General features: G+C 41.3%; 1 protein-coding gene and 1 non-coding gene across 4 annotated transcripts in view; both read right to left on the bottom strand.

The window, feature by feature from the left end:
- Nucleotides 1-329: 329 nt before the first annotated feature.
- Nucleotides 330-24,441, bottom strand: part of galnt1 (UDP-N-acetyl-alpha-D-galactosamine:polypeptide N-acetylgalactosaminyltransferase 1) — a 132,653-nt gene continuing 108,541 nt past the window's right edge. For all 3 annotated transcript variants that reach the window (XM_078237096.1, XM_078237080.1, XM_078237088.1), the window contains 6 exons: nucleotides 22,115-22,232; nucleotides 15,811-15,991; nucleotides 14,110-14,249; nucleotides 12,050-12,148; nucleotides 8,712-8,846; nucleotides 330-1,752 (listed from right to left, as the gene is read on the bottom strand). In XM_078237096.1, coding sequence (XP_078093222.1) covers nucleotides 1,606-1,752; nucleotides 8,712-8,846; nucleotides 12,050-12,148; nucleotides 14,110-14,249; nucleotides 15,811-15,991; nucleotides 22,115-22,232 — 820 coding nt within the window. In that variant the 3' untranslated portion in view covers nucleotides 330-1,605. The remainder of the gene's footprint in view (nucleotides 1,753-8,711; nucleotides 8,847-12,049; nucleotides 12,149-14,109; nucleotides 14,250-15,810; nucleotides 15,992-22,114; nucleotides 22,233-24,441) is intronic.
- Nucleotides 24,083-24,281, bottom strand: LOC144482184 (U2 spliceosomal RNA). Its single transcript, XR_013495894.1, has one exon. It is a non-coding gene; the product is annotated as a U2 spliceosomal RNA (small nuclear RNA).

Genomic DNA, 24,441 nt, shown 5'->3' with positions numbered 1-24,441 from the left:
TGCCCGAGGTCAACCATGGTCCACCTCTCTCTCGCACCAATTCCCGTTGTGGGCACAATGATAAAATTCCGGCCAATAACTCTGTTTCTCCCCCCACAGATGCTGCCTGTTGACTATTTCCAGCATCTGCAGTATTTTACTTTTTTATTGGTACTGGTGGATGTCCAGAACCAATGGAACAATATCCAAAGAATAGTGCTTTTGGGAAAGGAGAGAAAAGGGGATTAAAAAAAAGAGGGAAAGAAACCAAAAACAAAGTTAACACAGGACTTGTATAAACTGGATATTTTATTGCTGTCTGATATGGATAGGTAGCAAACACACATGACTGAACCATTTTCAAAATTTTATTAGGAAAAAAGCAATCACCAGTATTTCACAGAATCTAGTGTAATTATACAAATAATGGAGTGGTAAGATGGTATATGGACGGAGTGAAGACTTCTTCCTGCAAAAACTCCAGCTGCAGCTCAGTCCAACTGATGAATGAGCATTTATTATTGTGAATTTAATGGGTTTTATAAAATAAAATATATAAAATGGAAAAAAAAGAAAATCTACATCCAAGAGAACCTAGGCCACACACAATCCTAACATTATGAGCAAATGCATTATTCATCGAGAATACAAAGCCAAACTATACAGAAACATTTATTCACTATCTTTCAAAAGTTGGTTAGCGAAATGCTCCTTGACTGGTTCATAGCAGCAGTTCTTGGAGGATAATTTGGGAAGGAGCCAAAAGAACAAAAGTCAATAGTCTGCAAAACCAGGGTGAGAAAATATGAAGGAGAAAAAAAATAAACAAAATAAGATAGTTTAGGAAAAAAACATGTTTGCACAGTTTCCTTTCTTTAAGTGGCCTCTACTTTTCTATTATGCTGTATTAAGGGTTAACTGAAACAACTGCTAATGCAAACAAAACAGTATGTTCACAATTTGTAAATCAGAACTGGTTAATTCTTCATTGAGGTATAAAAATCTACACAAAATTAAAGTTATCATAATTGTATTATTCATTTTTTCATGAATTCTGTCCCTGTTAAATAGATCTTTATTCATACAAAAGTGATTTAAATGAGTGTTTGATATATATTCATTGTACTCTTGCTCAGATATTATGTAATATCGGTTACCACGGAAAAACCAAAATGTTCTGAGATATTTTGGGCATTTTTTGGGGTTATGTCACGATTTCAGACAAACACAACAATTGTGCAATTAAATTACAATAATATGCTGCCGACACAGAAAACTAGTGATATGTCAGGACCACTTCCTAGATTAAACCATATTTGCTTAATGAACAGTGCAAGTTCATTCACTGAGATTTAAACAATCTTGTCAGCCCCACTTTCCCCTTTTTAAATCAGTTAGAAACAATGTAAACATCAGTGTGCACAGTTTCTCCAAAGTCTGTAGTCTCAAACCATGAAGAAGGAATACAGTTCTAAGACCAAAACGTTTTGTGTTGAACATCCTTCAAAATGAGTCCACATGCTCAGAGGAGGAACCTATTAGCTGCTAAAATGGAAGTTCATTTTAAGTACAAATCTAGCAGTAAGGTGCACAGAGGTAGCCCATTAAATCTTCAGAGCTGACCCATCAGAAAACCTCAGGAAGTGTGACATTACGCAGAATCCATTGTTGTGAGCGGCTCCCACTGCAATCTTTCATGGTGGGCACCTGGCTGTCTGTCTCTGTGGATTTATCCAAGCATTGGTTGCTGTTCACATGTAACAGTGTCAATTTCTGAAAAAAAAAGTAAGAAATTGCTAGTACTCTCAGGTCTATTGCTACTGATTAAAAACATGAGTGCAAACAAGCTATTCACAGAGAGCCTTGAAGCAACCCAATATACAATGGGAAAATTCAAGTGGTTTAGAATAAGATTTGGCAAGTGCTTCAAGGATGTTATGAGAAGCATCGCTGATTCAGACCTGGTATTCATTAATGATCCTGACAAAGTACAAGGAACAGAAGTTGTAAAGCCCTGAGAGGCATTGGCTACACAATCTTGCATTTAGATATATTGAAGGCCAAGAGCCAGATATCTAACGGCAAAAGTCTTCAATTCAAAGAAATGAGGGAATAACCAAAGCAAATGAATCAAAACAGGATGTTTATCAATAGTTTAGTAGAGAATAAATCAAACACCTTTAAATGAAGCAAGCATGATTTTTAAATGGACTGACAAATTAAAAGTGAAATGAAGAAAATGACCTCTAAATCTTGCAAAGGAGTTCAACTATTATGAATATAGGATCATGGAGAAACACATTAAATGAGTGATTGAGGGGACAAAGGAAATGTAGATAAAACGTAACTGCGCATTTAATTTTATAACCAATAAGCAAAATATGAAAAGTAAAAGAGGCTCAAAGCCAAGGATAAACACAAAACAATAAGTATCCTGAATGAGTACATCCTTAAAGTATCTGCAAAGGAAGATGCGTAAAACATGCCAGTGTGAAAGAGAGAGACAACCAAAGCAAAATTTTTGAATCCAATGACTTTGGTACAAATATGGTGCAAGTCCTAGACAAATTGAAAGGGCTCCAAATGATGAAATTTCTTGGGATAAATAGAATTTGCCCAGAAATGCTGAGAAAATAGGGATGAAACTTCTGGAGCATTGATGGTTGTTATTAGTCACAAAGTTGCAAGGTTAACAAGGCATTGGAAACATCACCTGACATTTTAATTCTCCACCTTGCTCCCAGACTGATCTCGCTGTCCCTCGTTCTTCTGTGGTGTTCCAATGAAGCTCAAAAGCAAACATGAGGAATAGCACCTAATCTTTTGATTAAGCACTTGTCACTTAAAATCCTTCCAGACTCATCACTGCTCAACAATTGCAAATTGTAACTTCTGATCCCATTTTGTTTCATTTTTCTTTGCTCATTTTTCTTTGCTCATTTTTCCTGCTTTCAGATGGCAGCTATGCATAATTCTGTCACTCTCACCTCATCTTTTATTTCTTTACTTGCCCCATTACCACTCACTTTAACCATGCCCTGCCAATCTTTCTGTTACTTAATCTTTCCTGCCTTCCACCCTATTACAGGCCCTCCTTTTGACTTGCTTAAAAACCCATGACATCTTTAACTTTTCTGAATACCCTCCTGTTACTGGATAAGTTTGCTGAAATATCAAGGGAGCTCTGGATCCAGCTTTGAGAGAATTCTGATCTGCGCCTGACTTGTCCCTTTTATTCCATGAGCTGTAACTTTTCTCAAAGTTGTTGTTTGGCACTGTATCAAGTGCCTTTTGGAAATCTATGTAAACGACATCAACAACACAGTCTTCATCAATTTGCATCATCAAAGAAACTCTAACAAGTTTCCCTATCACCAAAGTTAAACTGACAGGCCTGTAGTTGCTGGGCTTATCTTTACATTCTTTTATGAACAAGGCTTTATGTTTCAATTCTCCAGTACAAAGAACAAAGAACAGTACAGCACAGGAAACAGGCCCTTCGGCCCTCCAAGCCTGTGCCGCTCCTTGGTCCAACTAGACCAATCGTTTGTATCCCTCCATTCCCAGGCTGCTCATGTGACTATCCAGGTAAGTCTTAAACGATGTCAGCGTGCCTGCCTCCACCACCCTACTTGGCAGCGCATTCCAGGCCCCCACCATCTTCTGTGTAAAAAACGTCCCTCTGATATCTGAGTTATACCTCGCCCCTCTCACCTTGAGCCCGTGACCCCTCGTGATCGTCACCTCCGACCTGGGAAAAAGCTTCCCACTGTTCACCCTATCTATACCCTTCATAATCTTGTACACCTCTATTAGATCTCCCCTCATTCTCCGTCTTTCCAAGGAGAACAACCCCAGTCTACCCAACCTCTCCTCATAGCTAAGACCCTCCATACCAGGCAACATCCTGGTAAACCTTCTCTGCACTCTCTCTCTAACGCCTCCACGTCCTTCTGGTAGTGCGGCGACCAGAACTGGACGCAGTACTCCAAATGTGGCCTAACCAGCGTTCTATACAGCTGCATCATCAGACTCCAGCTTTTATACTCTATACCCCGTCCTATAAAGGCAAGCATACCATATGCCTTCTTCACCACCTTCTCCACCCGTGTTGCCACCTTCAAGGATTTGTGGACTTGCACACCTAGGTCCCTCTGTGTTTCTATACTCCTGATGACTCTGCCATTTATTGTATAACTCCTCCCTACATTATTTCTTCCAAAATGCATCACTTCGCATTTATCCGGATTAAACTCCATCTGCCACCTCTCCGCCCAATTTTCCAGCCTATCTATATCCTGCTGTATTGCCCGACAATGCTCTTCGCTATCCGCAAGTCCAGCCATCTTCGTGTCATCCGCAAACTTGCTGATTACACCAGTTACACCTTCTTCCAAATCATTTATATATATATCACAAATAGCAGAGGTCCCAGTACAGAGCCCTGCGGAACACCACTGGTCACAGACCTCCAGCCGGAAAAAGACCCTTCGACCACTACCCTCTGTCTCCTATGGCCAAGCCAGTTCTCCACCCATCTAGCCACTTCTCCTTGTATCCCATGAGCCTTAACCTTCTTAACCAACCTGCCATGTGGGACTTTGTCAAATGCCTTACTGAAATCCATATAGACGACATCCACGGCCCTTCCTTCATCAACCCTTTTTGTCACTTCCTCAAAAAACTCCACCAAATTTGTAAGGCACGACCTCCCTCTTACAAAACCATGCTGTCTGTCACTAATGAGATTGTTCCGTCCTAAATGCACATACATCCTGTCTCTAAGAATCCTCTCCAACAACTTCCCTACCACGGACGTCAAGCTCACCGGCCTATAATTTCCTGGGTTATCCCTGCTACCCTTCTTAAACAACGGGACCACATTCGCTGTCCTCCAATCCTCAGGGACCTCACCCGTGTCCAAAGAAGCGACAAAGATTTCCGTCAGAGGCCCAGCAATTTCATCTCTCGTCTCCCTGAGCAGTCGAGGATAGATGCCATCAGGCCCTGGGGCTTTGTCAGTTTTAATGTTCCCTAAAAAACCTAACACTTCCTCTCTTGTAATGGAGATTTTCTCTAACGGATCAACACCTCCCTCCCAAGTCCAAGGAATACCAAAAAATTAAAGTTTTAAAGATTAAAGTTTATTTATTAGAATCACAAGTAGGCTTACATTAACACTGTAATGAAGTTAGTGTGAAAATCCCCCAGTCGCCACATTCTGGCGCCTGTTCGGGTACACTGACGGAGAATTTAGCATGGCCAATGCATCTAACCAGCACGTCTTTCGGACAGTGGAAGGAAATCCACACAGACATGGGGAGAACATGCAGACTCCGCACAGACAGAGACTCAAGTTGGGAATTGAACCTGGGTCCCTGGCGCCGTGAGGCAGCAGTGCTAACCACTGTGCCACCATGCCTTCCTAGTCAAAACAGCAAGTCGTAGTAAATAGCTGCATTTTAGACTGGAGGATGATAGACAGTGCTGTTCCCCAAAGTTCAATGCTGGGTCCACTGCATTTTCTGTTATATATAAATGACTGAGATATTGGAATCCGTAATACAATTTCAAAATTTGCCAATAATAGCAAACTGGGAGGTCTGACAGATAGTAATAATGATATCAATCAATTGCAACAGGGCACAGCAGAATAGGTAGACAAGTAGCAAATGGAATCTAATACAGAGAAGTGTCAGGTGATTTGTTTTTTAAAATTTTATTTATTATTGTCATATGTATTAGCATAGTGAAAAGTATTGTTTCTTGCATGCAATACAGACAAAGCATACCATTCATAAAGATGGAAACAAGAGAGTGCAGAATGTAGTGTTACAGTCATAGCTAGGATGCAAGAAAGATCAATTTAATGCAAGGTAGGTCCATTCAAAAGTCTAATGGCAGCAGGGAAGAAGCTGTTCTAGAGTTGGTTGATATGTGACCTCAGCCTTTGTATCTTTTTCACGAGGGAAGAAGGTGGAAGAGAGAATGCCCGGGGTGCGTGGGGTCCTTAATTATGCTGGCTGCTTTGCCGAGGCAGCTGGAAGTGGACAGAGTCTTTCTGGCTGTATCACAGTTTGGTAGGCTGTTTTGCGTGATGGATTGGGCTACATTCACAACCTTTTGTAGTTTCTTGCAGTCTTGGGCAGAACAGGGGCCATACCAAACTGTGATACAGCCAGAAAGAACGTTTCTATGGTGCATCTGTAAAGGTTGGTGAGAGTCGTAGCTGACATGCCAAATTTCCTTAGTCTTCTGAGAAAGTAGAGGCGTTGGTGGGCTTTCTTAACTATAGTGTGGGCATGGGGGGTCTAGGACAGGTTGGTGGTGATCTGGACACCTAAAACCTTGAAGCTCTCGACCCTTTCTACTTCGTCCCCGTTGATGTAGACAGGGGCATGTTCTCCTCTACGCTTCCTGAAGTCGATGACAATCTCCTTTGTTTTGCTGACATTGAGGGAGAGATTATTGTTGCTGCATCAGTTCACCAGATTCTCTATCTCATTCCTGTACTCTGTCTCATCATTGTTTGAGATCCGACCCACTACGGTGGTGTTGTCAGCAAACTTGAAAATCGAGTTGGAGGGGAATATGGCCACACAGTCATAGGTGTATAAGGAGTATAGTAGGGGGCTGAGAACACAGCCTTGTGGGGCACTGGTGTTAAGGATGGTCGTGGAGGAGGTGTTGTTGCCTATCTTTACTGATTGTGGTTTGTGGGTTAGGAAGTTCAGGATCCAGTCGCAGAGTGATTGATCCACTTTGGCAGAAGAGATAGGAGATGCAATAAAGAATCATCAAATCAGAGAATCCTACAGTGCAGAAGGCCATTTGGCCCATCGAGTTTGCACTAACCACAATCCCACCCAGGCCCTATCCCCATAACCCCTTGCATTTACCCTAGCTAGTCCCCCTGACACTAAGGGACAATTTAGCATGGCCAATCCAGCTAACCTGCACATCTTTGGACTGTGGGAGGAAACCGGAGCACCCAGAGGAAACCCACACAGACACGGGAAGAACGTGCAAACTCCACACAGACAATGACCCAAGCTGGGAACCAAACCCAGGTCCCTGGCTCTGTGAGGCAGCAGTGCTAACCACTGTGCCACCGTGCTGCCCTAAATGACGCGGCTCTAAAGAGCCCACATCCAGAATATTGCATCCTGTTCTGCTACCCAGACTTTAAGGAGGATGTGAGGATCATCCTGATGTGCGGAGACAAGTAAGCATAACAAGGAACAATTATTAGTATAGGACTTTGAATGAGCAGGGAAACAGTTCAATAGTTAAAGGATCTGTTTGGGTGAGAGGGTCAAATAGGTAGCTAGTCGTAACAACGAAGGATCAACTTGGGGCCAGCAGTGGAAAAGCGCGGTCTAACAAACAGTGGAGGAATGAAGTCTAGTCCAGGACACACTGGAGGAGTGATGATTGATCCCAGTGACCTCAGAGACTTGGGGAAGTGATCTAGCAGCCATTGGTGGTGTAAAGAATTAATCACAGACCAACAGAGTTTGGCCAAGGGGAAATATGGATGTATGGAGAATGGTGCAGAGAGAACCAGTGGAAGAGTAGAGTTTGATCCAAATCAAGAACCAGCAGAGGAAAGATACACAACCAAGAGGTCAGCAGTGTAGTGGAATTCAGTCCAAGAGATCTGGAGCAGTAGCAGATTTCAGTCTGAGGTGTCAGCGGAGCAGTTGTGTAAACCAGTGGAAAAGATGAATTCAGTCCAAATGTCAGTAAACTTCTAAGCATGAGCAAACTTGCAGCAGAAGCCAGTGGATCAGCCTAGAACCTTGTGGAAAACTTTAAACATAGGCAACAATGCCCAGTTGGCTCAGTGGCTGGGCAATAAAGCTTTACCATAGCCTTTCTGGACTATAACTCTTCAGAACTGCCAACTAAAGTGGAACAGAGCACAAAATGGTCAATATCCTTGGTACGAGCAGGACCCAGTGTTCGCCTGTAGGCAAGAAAGTGAGCAAGGGAGCAACATGGAAGCTAAGCAAGTAGCTTGGGTTGTATTTAGGAGACAGGGTGGCAACAGCCTAGAACAAGTTTGCTGATGCAGTAGAGCAGTGCGGCACAGTAGCACAGTGGTTAGTACTGCTGCTTCACAGTGCCAGGGACCCGGGTTCGATTCCCGGCTTGGGTCACTGTCTGTGTGGAGTTTGCACGTTCTCCCCGTGTCTGCATGGGTTTCCTCTGGGTGCTCTGGTTTCCTCCCACATTCTGAAAGACGTGCTGGTTAGGTGCATTGACCCAAACAGGTGCCAGACTGGGACAATAGGGGAATTTTACAGTAACTTCATTGCAGTGTTAATGTAAGCCTTACTTGTGACTAATAAATAAAACATTAACTTTGAACAATATAGTGCCAGTTGGGAGGAGCAGCTTCCCAAGTAAACGATAGTGCGCGAAACCCTAGGTGAATGACAGTCAGTGATGTAGACTATTTTGCTGTTGTTTTGAATGACATTTAAGCTACTCTTTCCCCATATCTGTGATTCTAGGAATTGTGGAAACTATTTCCACACAACAGTTCTTCAGCCAAAGGTAACTGGTTTCAATTCATGTGCTAACTGAACCTGCATGTTTGGAATCATTTTGTTTATTTAAGTTTAACTGTATTAGTACAATTGCCTTTGTGCAACAAGCACAATACTTGAGAAAAATAATTTCAAAACTTATTGTTTCTGAGCTATGTCTGGATGGAAAGCACTTACCACAGCATCATGGTCCCAAAGCTGATTGCCTTTCAGATGATGGCACTTCAACATCATGATAGGGCCATTAAGTTTGGACACATCTAGGCACAAGTCATCAGTTCTAATTTCCTTGTTTGCAGTGTAGGAAAACACCTAAAGAATGAAAAACATATGATTAAATCAGTAAATATAATAAAGATTAAAATTCTCAAGTGTAGAGAAATATATTTTATGCTTCAAGACAATATCAGGCTCATTGAAAATAACTGAAATAAAAGGAATATGATATTCTGAAAAGGAAGAATGTGCAGCTTGATGGGGAGGTGATGAGAAAATAGCATCAAGTGAATTGCTCATTTGGAAAGCCAGCACAGACACAACAGATCGAATGATTTCTTTCAGTGCTATAGCAATACAGTGATAGGATGATTAAGCAAATGCCATTGCTGAACAGGTTCAAACAACAAGCTTCAAGCAGACAGCTTTAATGAGCTCCAATCATATTAATATAATCATACACTATGGTTGTTAATGGATGATGTGAGCTTCAACACTACAGGCTTACTCTAGTTGCATCTTTCTGTGACATTTTTTAATTGACTGCATTTAATTGGCTTACAGAATGTGCTACTCTGTTCTATAAATTACCAAATCCTCAGGTTCAAATATATTAGATAGTACATTTTTTTCAAACTCTGTTCTTCCCAAACTCCATCTTTTCAATCTGTAATGTTGTATATTCCTTTGTTAGCTGGGAAGTTCCGGAGTGCACTAAATTCCCCAAAGAAAAATGGTAAAAGCTGCACATTGATCTGTGCAGAAAAACGTAAACCTACAAAAAGGGCCACTTCCAGCCTGGAATTTAATAGTGCTTCAGCAAATATTTGCTTTTTCAATGTCAAACACGGTTCTGCAGTGTATCTAGTTCAGCACCTGCTTCCTAATAAAATAACCACATTTTGAACTGTAAGGGCTTCCAATCAAGTCAGCTCACTGGGGGGAATGTTACCACAAAATGGCAAGGTGTTGTGAGGGAAACACACTGATTTTCTCTCCAGATCTTACAACATTGCCTAAAAAAAAATCAAGATGGTGTGTTTCAAGCCATCATTCAGCGGGACAGGGCCTTGACACACCAACAAAGCCTGGCTGCACAGAGATTAGAACGCCATGTTTAAAGAGTGCCCCAATTAGAACATGTATAAATCTCCCCCCAGCCCGTCATGGAGGTCTCAGGGACTCCCATCCTCACCCCTGATTGGAGTTTGCACTTCTCTCTCTCCCCCCATCACCACCCTTCCCCCTGCTCCCCCACATTCATCAGCTCCTTGTCCCACACCCTCCTGTTCCCCCTGCCCCGCGCCCACCCCGCGTCCCCCCCCACATCGCCAGCCCCTCGTTCCCCCCCCGTCGCCAGCCCCTCGTCCCCCCCCGTCGCCAGCCCCGCGTCCCCCCCCACCACCAGCCCCGCGTCCCCCCCCACCACCAGCCCCGCGTCCCCCCCCACCACCAGCCCCGCGTCCCCCCCCCATCACCAGCCCCGCGTCCCCCCCCCATCACCAACCCCGCGTCCCCCCCCATCACCAGCCCCGCGTCCCCCCCCATCACCAGCCCCACGTCCCCCCCCATCACCAGCCCCGCGTTCCCCCCATCACCAGCCCCGCGTCCCCCCCCATCACCAGCCCCGCGTCCCCCCCCATCAACAGCCCCGCATCCCCCCCATCACCAGCCCCGCGTCCCCCCCCATCACCAGCCCCGCGCCCCCCCCCCCATCACCAGCCCCGCGCCCCCCCCCCCCCATCACCAGCCCCTCGTACCTCCACATCAGCCCCTCGTATCTCCACATCATCAGCCCCTTGTGCCCCCCCATCAGCCCCTTGTCGGTTCCCCACCCCCCCCACCAATCAGCCCCTTGTGTTCCCCTACCCCCAGCTGATCATCAGGCCCTTCTCCACCTCCCACCCACAGTCAGAGCCGGCACCCACCACCACCTATCCCCCATCTAGCAACAGCCATTGCCGGAATCCCTGTGCCTCCGTCCGCTCCCAGCCACCATCACATCTAAATGGATTCCCCCCTCCCCCATGAGGCTCCCACTGGGGCCAGCCCCTTGGCACAGGTTGGCACTGTCACACTGGCATGCCAACTTGGAAGTGACAACCTGTGCCAAGGGGCAGTGCCAGAGGACATTGTGAGGCCACTTCCTGGCCATGTCCCTCTCCCCCCCGAGGGCTATACTTCCCTTTATGCCCCCGGTGAGAGCCCCATGACATGTTCACATCTGTGTGAACCTGTTGTAAACTATGGTAGTGTGACGTCATGTTGGTGTGGTGTCAATATCTGGCAGGGGGTCAATATCTGGCAGGGTGTCAATATCTGGCAGGGTGTCAATATCTGGCAGGGTGTCAATATCTGGCAGGGTGTCAATATCTGGCAGGGTGTCAATATCTGGCAGGGTGTCAATATCTGGCAGGGTGTCAATATCTGGCAGGGTGTCAATATCTGGCAGGGTGTCAATATCTGGCAGGGTGTCAATATCTGGCAGGGTGTCAATATCTGGCAGGGTGTCAATATCTGGCAGGGGGTCAATATCTGGCAGGGTGTCAATATCTGGCAGGGGGTCAATATCTGGCAGGGGGTCAATATCTGGCAGGGGGTCAATATCTGGCAGGGGGTCAATATCTGGCAGGGGGTCAATATCTGGCAGGGGGTCAATATCTGGCAGGGGGTCAATATCTGGCAGGGGGTCAATATCTGGCAGGGGGTCAATATCTGGCAGGGGGTCAATATCTGGCAGGGGGTCAATATCTGGCAGGGGGTCAATATCTGGCAGGGGGTCAATATCTGGCAGGGGGTCAATATCTGGCAGGGGGTCAATATCTGGCAGGGGGTCAATATCTGGCAGGGGGTCAATATCTGGCAGGGGGTCAATATCTGGCAAGGGGGTGGGTTAATGATATGGAAATGTATTGAAATTCATGTAAAACAGCAAAGGATGGGGAAGGTTCGAGACTGCAATCTCAGTGGCGAGCTGTACAACTTCAGGATCATGAAACCCTGCCTGCATTCACACGGACAGTGAGCGTGGGCTCAGGATCACCCCCAACCGTTCAATATTGGTCTAACTTGTTCTCTACCTGGTCAGATGAGATTCCCTATCTTGCAGGGCATCCATATTGCAGACAGAAAATAGGATCACTTAGTATTGCTGCAGGTGGATTGTGTGGCATACAACTAATGTTAATCGTGGGGATGTTCACTGCTCAATACATCCTGATTTGATATACTGACATACTGATAAACAGAGAAAGCAAAAATAAACAGAGAAAAGCAAAAATAAACAGAGATCAACTCACCTGATTGCCTCCCATACCATGACAGTTAAATATTCCCACTTTCTCATTTTCCTTTCTTGCCATATTATCCAGACATTGATTTGTCTCCACATTTCTGATCTAAAATAAACAAGGTATAAATAATAAGATTGCAGCTAACTAGTTGAACTTTTGAAAATGTACACTTCCCTAGTGACTCCACTTGGTAAGCCAATCAATAGTTGATCCATACTAAACTGGAAGGTTCTGGGTTTGATTTTTGCTCTGTGCTAAGTTAGTTGATTTCTGAGGGTTGCTGCAATTGGCCTTGGCTTAGGAAATGCCAAACTGCTCAGATTTCTGCTGCTGATTACTGTGCAATGGTTTCTGCTGGAAGTGTTTGAGTGAGGAAAGGATCAAGCTCAGCTGTAAAATCTATAATCAAATGGCTCTATAATCATCTTGGCTCAGGCATGAGCAAAGTCAGTTTGGGAAAAGGTACCAGAAGACATCCATGATGAATTACAACAAGGAATTACCTTCAGAGATGGAGGGAAAGAACAGAGCAAAAAGGGAGAACAGAAAACTATGAACGAGCCTGCATGGGAGAGAAATAAAGATTGTTGTAACAATTGTTTACGGTTTAAAGAATTGGTGTCATTTTTACTCTTCAGTTAAAAATCTGTGGACAACTTTCTACAACTGCTCTAAACAATATTTTTCATGCAACAGATCTTAGAATGTTTTAATGTTGCAAATATACAGGTAAATCAGAATTTGTAAAGCCAAAGGATAGCTGAATGAAGTTCTATTGAGAAATCCAAAATGTTAGTTGGTCTTTTTCCTTGTTGGGGATATGCTGTCAAATGTTGTGCATGTCCAACCTTTTTTGATCTCATTTCAGATTTCCAACATTTGCAGGATAAAAGTGTAGTAAGAAAATATAATATTTAACTGTTATTACTATTTGTCATAGTTCTAATGGGTAAAGTAGGAAAATGTCACCCTGCACACCCATCATACTTCACTGAAAGTTAGTGTTAATTCGATTGTAACCTAAATCCACTTAAACTGACAGCATGACAAAAATCTCTTGGATTAGTGGGAAATAGGTAGTGGTGTAGGGATATTTCTGGAACCACTTATGTTCGATGTATAATTGATTTAGAAAGAGACACAGGAGTAATGATATGAAAATTTGCTGGTGATTAAAATGCTTGTAAGGAAGGATGCAAGAAATTACAGGAGGGCAAATTGGAATAATGAACAGCTGGAATAATGGAATATTAATTGGAATAATGAACAGATAGATGACAGATGCAGAGAAATGTGAATAAAACACACTGGAAAAAACAGTGAAAGGGTATAGGTCATTAACAGTAAGGCTTTTAATAAAGTGAAAGAAATGAAGGAAGTGATACTGAATTTGTTGAAGACAAAAGTTAGGCCTTTGGTGTATTGCATGTAGCTCTGGACACTATTAGAATTATGGAAATATGGCAGAGTTATAGAAATATGGCAAACATTCACGTGAATGAGGTTACAGTTATGAAAAGGCTTGAAAAGATTGAGGGTTGTGTCACTGGAAAACTATTAAATAGAGGTTGCACTATGAGAACCTTTGAAAGGGTAAATAGTGAGACTGGTTAATTAAATGAGCAACAGAGCGCATAAACCAAAAATTATTAGAAGAGGAAGTTAGAATAATTTTTATTCAACATAGTGTTATCAGAAAATGAAATGCTCCATCAGAGATGACAATTAAAGTGAGTTTATTTAGGGAGGAAATTAGAAAAGTAGTTGAAAACTAAGAATATGAAATAATACAGGGATGGAAATTGGGATTAGAGTAGAGACAGCTTCAGCTTCAGAGGAGCTAGCATCACAAATTGAAAACATGCACCAGTAATCAACAGAAAAAAAAGCAGCCCTCGCTTAATAATTTCACAATAATCTGAATTCAGTAGTCGATTGAAAGTTCACGTAATGGCAACTGATTAATGAATTGAAAACAGTGACAGCCTGGCTACAGGCTAGTTATGCCTAAATATGCTTCACGGAGAAAATTACAATCATTTTCAGAATTAAGCTATAACTCATACCTCTCCCAAGGAGAAATAATGCCTTGGAATATGGGAATCAGGATAAACATTTTCCAGGAACCAAGAGAAAGGTTTACAAGACAATTTTTGTCTTAACGTTTTGCGCACTGTTATGTCTCCGTATTCAACCTTTGTAACACCTGTCGAATTAGAATCACAGCACTGTAAATCATGAAACAAATAAAACATTTGTGGTAATGGTTCAGATGAAGGCAATTGCGCCCAAAATGCAAACTCATCTCTTTTATCCATTAATATTAACTGGCCCCTTAAGTGTTTCCAGAATTTTCTGCTTTTGCTTGAGATTTTCTGTACAAAAACAATGTTTTTGCTTGGACTATGTTTTTAAATTTCCACAAAAACTCAAGAGGAAACACAAGAATACATACACAGATAATTGGTTTGGGGCCTTAAGCAATAGAGGAGCTCTGCTTTAATTTCTGGGCATTCATTCAAAACTCTTTTACTTTGGGGATGTGGCAGGGGAGTGGTAGCGGTGGGGGGTGGAAGTAAGACAAAAGAATGATTAATCTTCTTGTGTAATTACCAGAGGTTTCAGTTCAAATTAACTTTCGATCCAGACCCGTTATTCTTGCAAAAGGTACTGTGAGAGAGGTGCAGTGTTTCTTTTCCTTCAAATACATTGTCAGTAGACTAAAGGACTGATCCTGCATTAAATCTGACCCCTGTTACCACCTGCCTCTTAAGTATGAAGCACTTGCTGTAATACCATAGGAGCATGTTCTTTTGTAATATAACTTATGCAAGAACCTTGCAGTTGAAAAGAGCAGTGATAAATCACGATAAACTGAAGGAAACTAAAATTTTGAACAAAAACAAGTGGTCCAATTTTGCTTTTTCATTTCTGTTGAAATGTAAGATTATTCTGTTACTTATGGTAACAGGTTTCAGTTCATTTAAAATAAAAAATGTTTCTTATCAATGATATATAATTTTATATTCTGGAGCCAAAGAGCTAGCATTCAAGTGCAGAACATACATAGTCACGTGATCCAACATACGAAGATACCCTCTTTTTGAAGGGTATCTGAAAAGTTTCAGCAACATTGTTTCTTACAAATGGGTGAACTAGAGCAGTTCTGAGAACACTGTTGGAACACTAATGTTCAAAATCACAGAACAGAAGGCTTAGTTGCTGATTTCAGCTGAGGTTGCTAACTTGAGGCTCCCAAAGGGGACAGGAGGAATGTGAATCAATACACAACAATCCAGACTAATGGTGAGTGACACCTCAAAGGATCAACTGAATAGGCCTCGAAGTTGGCAACACACCTACTTTTTCTTCAGCACAGATAAATCCAGGTAGACTGAAGAACAAAGATAAGATACATTGGAAATAAAATTACCAATGTAATAAATCGTTTTCAGATGTCAGTCTGAATGCAATAGTGCCAAAAGCACCAACACCCTAGAAAATCTCTTGGCCTTGCATAGTTGACTATACAAAGTAACAATGTGTTCAATTCTAAGAAATCCCTAAAAAGGGAACCAATCAATATTGGAATGCATTTTATGATGCCATGAGAATCAACAATATGTTTTATTCTTTAAGTATCTTTTAAATCTAATGTTGTGATGTGCACTGAGCAAAATATTCTCTAGTGATTTAAAATACTAGGAAGCTAAATATCAGGAACTTTATTTGTTTTTAATTTCCAGTACTTATTTGGTGGTACTTACCAGGTGATATAATGTAAAAGAAATTTTTGAAGTCATCCATCCAGACCTCTGCAAGCCGTCTATTATTCTTATTTATTATCTGCCCTGTACCTCCAGGGAAAGTGTAAGGAGTAGCTTTACGGAATACATGGCCAACATGTGAACAAGTAACTATTTCCAAAGTACCACCACACTGCCAGATCTAGAAGAAAGGAAACACTTGCATTTATATAGCTCCTTCTGCAACTTTGGGATGTCACAAACTGCTTTACCACAATGTAGCACTTTTTAAATGTAGTTACTATATAGAATTGCAGAAGATATGACAAATTACAGGCTACTCCTTACATTTTAAATGAACATTTTTAAATCATAATGAAACTAGCACAAAGTTGGTTGTGACACACTGCATTCAAGGATATTCTTGAACATTCATAATCCAAGCAGAGTTGCTTGTGGATTTATTATTCAAACTTGATACTTGTTGGCTGCCAAAAGTGTCTCACTAAAAGTGCAGTAACATGTTTGCTGATCTTTAAGAACCTGAATAGCCAATAGAATGAGGTTTAGGTTGCTAAAGCAAGTCCAAGATTCAAAATTGACAATTAAAATAAGTTAAGAACTTAATACTTAAAATTGCAAGCTATCAATCATGTTAGCCAGAGTATTTGTATTTACTTACAAAGATAAAAAAAGAACTTGCATTTATATAGCATCTTTCACAACCTTGGGATGCCCCAAGATGCTCTACAGGCAATGAAAATCTTTTGCGGTTAGTCACTGTTGTAATGTTAGGTAATGCAAAAGACCATAAGACACGGGAGCAGAAGTAGACCATTTGGCCCATTGAATCTGCTCTGCAATTCAATGACATCATGACTGATCTGATAATCCTCAACTCCACTTTCCTGCCTTATCCCCATAACCCTCGATTCCCTTACTGATTAAAAATCTGTCCGTCTCATCCTTGAACAGCTCTCTGTGGTAAAATAAATCCACAGATTCACTACCCTCAGAATAAATTTCTCCTCACCACTGTCTTAAAGAGCTGACCCCATATTCAGATTATCTTTTCTAGACTCTTCCACAAGAGAAAACAACCTCTCAGCATCTACCCTGTCAAGCCTAGATAATCCTACACATCTCAAAAAGGTTGCCTCTCATTCTTCTAAACTCCAATAAATACATGCCTAACCTACTTAACCTCTCCTCATAAGAAAATCCCTCCATTCCCGGGATCAACCTAGTGATTCTTCTCTGGACTGCTTCCAATGATAGTATCTCCTACCTTATACAAGGGGACCAAAACTGTTCACAGTATTCAAGATACAGTCTAACAGTTAGACTTTAATAGTTAACTAGTTAGATTCTAATTAGTATAATTTTAGCAAGATTTTCCTATTTTTATACCTCATTCCATTTGAAATAAAGGCTAATATACCATTTGCTTTCCCTACTCCCTGAACATACATGCTAGCTTTTTGTGATTTACGCATGAGGACCCCCAAATCACTCTGTGCTGCGGCTTTCTGCAGTCTTTCTCCATTTAAATAATATTCAGCTGCTTTATTCTTCCTTCCAAAGTGCATAATTTCACATTTTCCTACACTGGCTGCGATCCTCCCAAATGAATTCTAAGTGCCGCTGGCAGCGGGAAAATTGGTGCACTTCCCTCTGGCACTGGCAGCATTATAGAGTTGGGACTCAATCACTGTAAAACTCAATCACTTTAAAAATGTCCCCATGTGAATCATGCCGGGCCATGACACCAGGCGTGTGACCAGCAGAAATTCAAGAACACTTCTTGCTTTTCCTTCCTTCAGAATAACAGAAGGAAGAATAAGCAACTCTCACATTAATGCAGGAAGCATTTAATAGAATCATAGAATCCCTACAATGCAGGAGGAGGCCATTCGTCTCATCGAGTTTGCACCGAACGCAATCTCACCCAGGCCCTATCCCCCTAACCTCACATATTTACCCTGCTAATCCCCTGACACTAGGGCAATTTACCATGGCCAATCAACTTAACCCATACATCTTTGTACTGTGGGAGGAAACAGAAGTATCCAGAGGAAACCCATGCAGACAAGGGGAGAATGTGCAAACTCCACACAGACAGTGACCCGAGGCCAGAATTGAACCCAGGTCCCTGGCGCTGTGAAGCAGCAGTGCTAACCACTATGCACTGTGCCTCCCTCATTATAGATCTTTTATGAGACCAATCTTTGAGTTATAACTGTGGATTTACCTCTGGCAGTCTCAACTACAGCAAGAACCCAGAAAAAAAAAATTGAAGCCTATAACTGAACTGCTACCCAAAAACGTAGTTCATTACAAGACTAATTTAATGTTCCACACAATGTTCATTTAAAATACGTGGTGTGACTGAATCAAACCTGTAGTTTATCCCATAGCAACTGCAGCTCAATGGTTCTATTTTTCACACATACACATGATAATAGAATGAGGTGTAGTTCTGAAATTGAACCTAATGCAGGAGCATCAGGATTTTGGGTTTTGAGCTGGTATACAATGAAGCAGAGAGATATAGATTAGCACATACAATGCCTCACAAATATCCAATCTCATCTAATCATTGGAAGGCAAACACACCCCACACAGGAAGGGAGAGTTGCCCCAATACCAGCCCTTGCATGCCTCCTATGTGGTTAGCACTGTTAGCCTTATAGTGCCAGAGACCTGGGTTCAATTCCTGCCTTAGGTCACTGTCTGTGCGGGAGTCCGCATGTTCTTCCCGTGCCTGCGTGGGTTCCTCTGGGTGGTCTGGTTTCCTTCCACAGTTCAAAAGACATGCTGGTTAGGTGCATTGGCCAAGCTAAATTCTCACTCGGTGTACCCGAAGAGGCGCTGGAGTGTGGCGACTAGGGGATTTTCACAGTAACCTCGTTGCAGTGTTAATGTAAGCCTACTTGTGACACTAATAAATAAAATAAATACCCACCATCTTACTCGTAGATGCTTAAAATTTATGATAGCTTTCTCATAAAAGACTTGCATTCTTGCATAGCACCTTATCATGTCCTCATGTTGTCCCAGAGTGCCAATGAATTACAATGAAATTTTATTAACAGTTCTTAAGAACATTGATGAGGGGAAAGCAAAATCATGTAGAAAAAGCCTGATCCTTTGATTAAGTTTTCACATGTAGGATCTGGCATGTTTGTGAAGTATGGTATTGTTATAACACTGAGGTCAATTTCAAATCCAATCCAAGGTAGCCACAACAAAAGTCAGACTTCTAAGAACCAATGAAATACCAAATGAGCCAATGCTTTTTTATTCATTCACGGAATGTGGATGCTGCTGGCTGGCCAGCGTTTATTGCTCACCCCTAATTGCCCTCCCGAGGACATTTAAGAATCAACTACACTGAAAGATTAAAGGGGAGTCACATGTAGGTCAGACTGGGTAAGGATGACAGATTTCCTTCTTTAAAAGGACATTAGTGAACCAGATGGGTTTTTACGACAATCAAAAATGGTCTCATGGTCATGAGACTTTTTAATTCCAGATTTTTTTTTATTGAATTCAAATTACATCATCTGCCATGGTGGGATTCAAACCAAATGGACAGGATTCTGCATCCTTATCTCATATGTCAATGGCAAAATAATTTTGATGTCTTATTTAATTGATACGAATGGTCCTTCTAAGGGTCGGATTGGATGAAGTGAGAAGATTGGCTATACATTTATGAAAAGTAATAGCAGAGGGGGCAGCTATTCAGTCCATCAGATGTCTTCCAGCTGAGAGGGATTCTTTTTTCAGCCTTTAGCAGTAGCTCTGTAGATCATAGTGCTTCTAATGGATAACCATGCATTGCATTTTTTAGACGCTTTTTGTTTCCACTCCTGCTCACCCCCACTTTATGGTTAAAATAATTTCCCCTCAACTCTCCTTTAATCTTTCAGTTATAACCCATCAGTTTTAACCTAGCCTCTCTGGGCAAGATCTTGCCAGGTGCAGCAGGAGAGGAGACTCACAGTGGGTCTGACCCCAGGCAAGGATCCCAATTTTGCTCTCTTGCTCAATTCAATGGACCATCAGGAATCACGGCTGGGACTAGCAGCCCTGGAGAATCGCCCCGATTATATTCCATCTGCCAAGTTTTTGCCCACTCAATTAACCTGTCTATATCCCCTCTGTAGGTGCTTTATGTCATCCTCACCCCTTCCTTACCCACCTATATTTTTGTGTCATCTGCAAAATTGGCAATAGTACATTCACTTCCCTCATCCAAGACATTAATATGTATTGTAAATAATTGTGGGCCCAACACTAATCCCTTTGACACTCCACTAGTTACAGGTTGCCATCCTGAAAATGTCCACTTATTCCAACTCTGTCTTCTATCAGTTAGCCAATTCTCTCTCTTCATGCTAATATACTACCCCCAATGCCATGGGCTCTTATCATTTATCATTGGATTTCAACATATATCATGTCTACTGGTTCCTCTTTATCTATCCTGCTCATTACCACTTCAAAGAATAATAAATTTGTTATGATGACTTAAAATTATTTCCCCTTCATGAAGCCATGCAAACTTTGCTTGATTCTATTATGCATTTCTAAATGCTCTGCTATTACATCCTTCATAATTTATTCTAACATTTTCCCAATTACAGAAGTTAAGCTAACTGGCCTATAGTTATCTGTTTTTTTTGTCTCCCTCCCTTTTTGAATAAGGGCATTACATTGGCAGTTCTTCAATACTCCGGAACTTTTTCCATAATTTAAGGATTCTTGGAAGATTACTACCAGTGCATCCACCATCTCTGTAGGTATTACCTTTAATATCCTGGGATGCAACTCATCATGTCCAGATGTATTGGCCTTTAGCCTTTTAGTTTCCATAATGCTTTTTCTCTTGTGATAGTTATTGTAGTTAATTTCCTCCTCCCGCTTCTGCCCTTGATTATATAGTATTTTTGGAATGTTATTAGTGTCTTCCACCATGAAGACAGGCACAAGGTATTTATTTAACTCCTCTGCCATTTCCTGGTTCTCCATTATTATTTCTTCAGTCTCGTTCTCTAAGGGGCCTATGCTCACTTTGGCCTCCCCCTTTTTATATATTTAAAGAGCTCTTGCTGTCAGTTTTTATGTTATCTACCAATTCACCCTCAGTTTATCTTCTCACTTTATTATTTTTTGGTCATCTTTCGTTGGTTTTTTCAAACACTTTCCCAATCCTCTGGCTTACCATGAATCTTTGCCACATTATATGTTTTTTCTTTCAGTTTAATACTATCCTTAACTTCCTTGGTTAGCTATGCTTGATTTATCCCCTTTCTAGAATCCTTCTTCCTCACTGGGATGTATCTTTGTTGTGAGTCATAAACTATTTTCATTAATGTCTGCCAGTGCTGCTCAGCCGTCTTTGCTGCTAAACTCCTTTTCTAGTCCACTCCAGCCAACTCTGCCCTCATTCCTTTATACCTACCTTTATTTAAGTTCCACACCATTGTTTCTGACCCTGATTTATTCTCCACCCTACAGTGTAGCTACTGTTAGGGGGCCTGTAGGATACTCAAACCTGTGTCTTCTTCCCCTTATTATTTCTTCCCTCCACCCATATGGATTCTACATCTTCTGATCCAAGAACATTTCTTGCTATTGTACTCATTCCATCTCATACTAATAAAGCTACCCCACCACCCTTTCCTTACGAAAAGTCACATACCCCTGAATATTTAGTTTCCAGTTCTGATCTCCTTGTAACCATGGGCAGGATTTTCCAGCCGTGCTCACCCTGAAACTGGAAAATCCCACCCAAGGTCAGCGGACCCCGTGGCGGGCAGAACAGGATAATTCGCCCCCACGTCTCTGCAATGGCTACAATATCATACAGCAGCCAATGTTACATAAACAATAATTTAATACATGACCTGATTATCTTTTTGGTGTCATTTGAAGGATAAACGTTGGCCAGAATTCAAGAGAACTTCCTGCTCTTTTTTGAATAGGAACATTTAATGCATATCTAAGAAAACATTTGCAACCTTAGATTCATGTTTGACCAGAAAGAAGTCAGTACTTCGGACAGGGAAGCACACCCCGAGAACTGTATTAAAATGCCAGCCAGTGGTGCTTGAACCCACAACGTATTGACTCAAGAGTATTACTATGAACCAAGGCTGACACCCAAAGATTAATACCACACTTCAAGTAGCCAAAAAATAAGTCAGCCCTTAACAATATTAACAGATAATGAATAAACATCTCTGAAACAATGATACAAATGTCTTGTGGTAGTGAATAAGATTAATCTGCTTTAAAAAAATTACCAGATACTTACTCTGAAAGAAATTTCCAGGTTCTCTCCTCCCCAAATATCCATGCCTGCATCATATGTTCCTATTAGTTCAAAGTAATCTCTGTCTATTGAAAACAGTCCTCCTGCCATAGTGGGAGTTCTAAAAACAAAATGCAATTGAAAATATATATATGAGCTAAGGCAATATTTCAAAAATTAATGGGCTAATTTTTTATTTACCCAACATTTTGGGAATGGATAGGTCAGATGGATGTGCAGTAGCTGGAAATTCAGATTCTCGCACACGAGCATTGAATTTTAATATCACGACATTCTTGCAATGTCACCACCGTGGTTCCACCCCACACAATGAAAGGTTTGGCATCCAGGCTTGGTAGGGGAGCCATTAGTGAGGCTATTTATAGGTAAACCTTTCCCTGAATGTTCTTATTGAGCATTTCATCAGAACTATTTGTATCTTTTGATGCATTAAATGCCATATTCACTGAAATAAATTTAAAGTGACTTCAAATTTTGAGTGGTCAATTACCTCCTTTATGGCCAATAGTCTATTCTAAACTGTTAATATCCTTCCAAATAAGTAACCCATTGATTGGAATCATCCCACATGGATTCTGATGCCCAATCTTTCATGGTGTGCAAGACCATTCAGGTCACATCTTACTTGTCAGAAATGCAAGCGCAGCTCCATTGTTTTTTTTTACCTTTCTCGTTGAACAAAATAAAAATGTCAATAAAGTATTCACCCTCCATTTGAATTATACTCATTAAATTTTGATTTATGCTTTCATTGCACACCTTGAGATTTACTGCAATCTGTAATCTTCTTTACCTAATGTATTCACCACTTCTGCAATTTTAATTGGTGTAGTCAAATAGCCATGGAAGAATGCACATTTAGAAAAGATTCTGTGACTGTATTGATGGCACAGTAAATTTATCCATTGGGTTTCTGAGCTTTACCAAGCTGGGAAGATAGTGGGGAAGCTCAGCTCAATTCCCCATGCCAAGTGGCATCACAAACAACCTCTTCTGTGTATTCTTCAACGATACTGAAGAACACTGTATGGGCCATGCAAGTAGCGGCATATGGCACTGCCTGCCCCCAAAGAATAGAGTTGAAGTGGCACCCCCCCCCCCCAAAAACCACCACCACCACTACCACGGTCCTAATTGTGAGCCAGTGATCCTCACTGCAGGTATGAATGTCATCGAAGGGCATGGCCAAACTCAGTACAGTAATAACCACTCATTATTCACTGTCAAGGCTCACTTCAGAATACAAATTAAGGTACCAAAGGGCACCCGGTGCCAAAAGAAGTGTATTTAGGCAAGAGCAACAACTTGAGTGGAGGAAGAGAGAAATAGATGAGTGAAAAAATGAAAATATGCTTCAATTTCTTTCAGTTTTTGAAATGTTTTGTTTATTACTATTTTAATTTCAATGTTTAAACTAACAAAAGATGGCCTCATGCAACTTTAATTTGGATGTCCTAATTGAAAGGAATAGTCCTACTTAATTGACATTCCCATTAAGTGAAAGTACAGATTTAAATATAATTATACCACCAGCTATTCTAACAACCTCAATTATATAAAGAGTCAAAATGCTGTAGGGTGTTTATTATGCATGCTCATATTTAATTAATTGCACTTTAAGCATATTACATGAACATTACTTTATTTGGTTGGAATTTGTTTAGAGCTTAGTGTCCCTTACAGAATATTTTTCAGTTTAACAGCCAAAATTCCTGAGAATAAGTGAATCTTAAAGAGATTTGGCTCTTATAAATGAACTGACAACATTTTAATAATGGAAATTGTAAAATGTCGGCCTCAATTAAATTACTGAGCGAGATAGTTAGCTGCATGGTTATTTTTTTTTTTGTATTCCAATTCAATCAAATCAAGTCCAATTCAGAGTCTCAACAAGTTGAGATATTCCCAATCCAAGCTGACAAGACAGGGCTCTCACCTCCTGTCTTGGGCTTGATCTACATGATCCAAGCTGATTGGAGTAGGCATAGCGCCTCCTTCAAGGCTTGATCTCATTTGCATTTTAGCCAAAAGGCCAAGATGCCGCTTTTAAAAATTGCTTCAAATGAAGCTTAAATGTAACCTAATTACTTCAACCAAGCACAGCATGACCATACTACACTTGATCTTAGCCAAAAGGCTGAGAAGCGATGCACGGTTATTGAACATGGTGAACTGTTCATTTGTTAGTTTCTGCTGCACTTATGAACTTTGGTCTAATCTTCTCCTTTACACACCTTTTCTGTAAGGACACATGATAACAAACACATCAGACATTTCAAATTGTATCAGTAGAGCAAAAGGAAACCATA

This window comes from Mustelus asterias, chromosome 2 (assembly GCF_964213995.1).
Source record: "Mustelus asterias chromosome 2, sMusAst1.hap1.1, whole genome shotgun sequence".
Classification (NCBI taxonomy): domain Eukaryota; kingdom Metazoa; phylum Chordata; class Chondrichthyes; order Carcharhiniformes; family Triakidae; genus Mustelus; species Mustelus asterias.
This window is presented reverse-complemented; position numbering and strand designations above follow the sequence as displayed.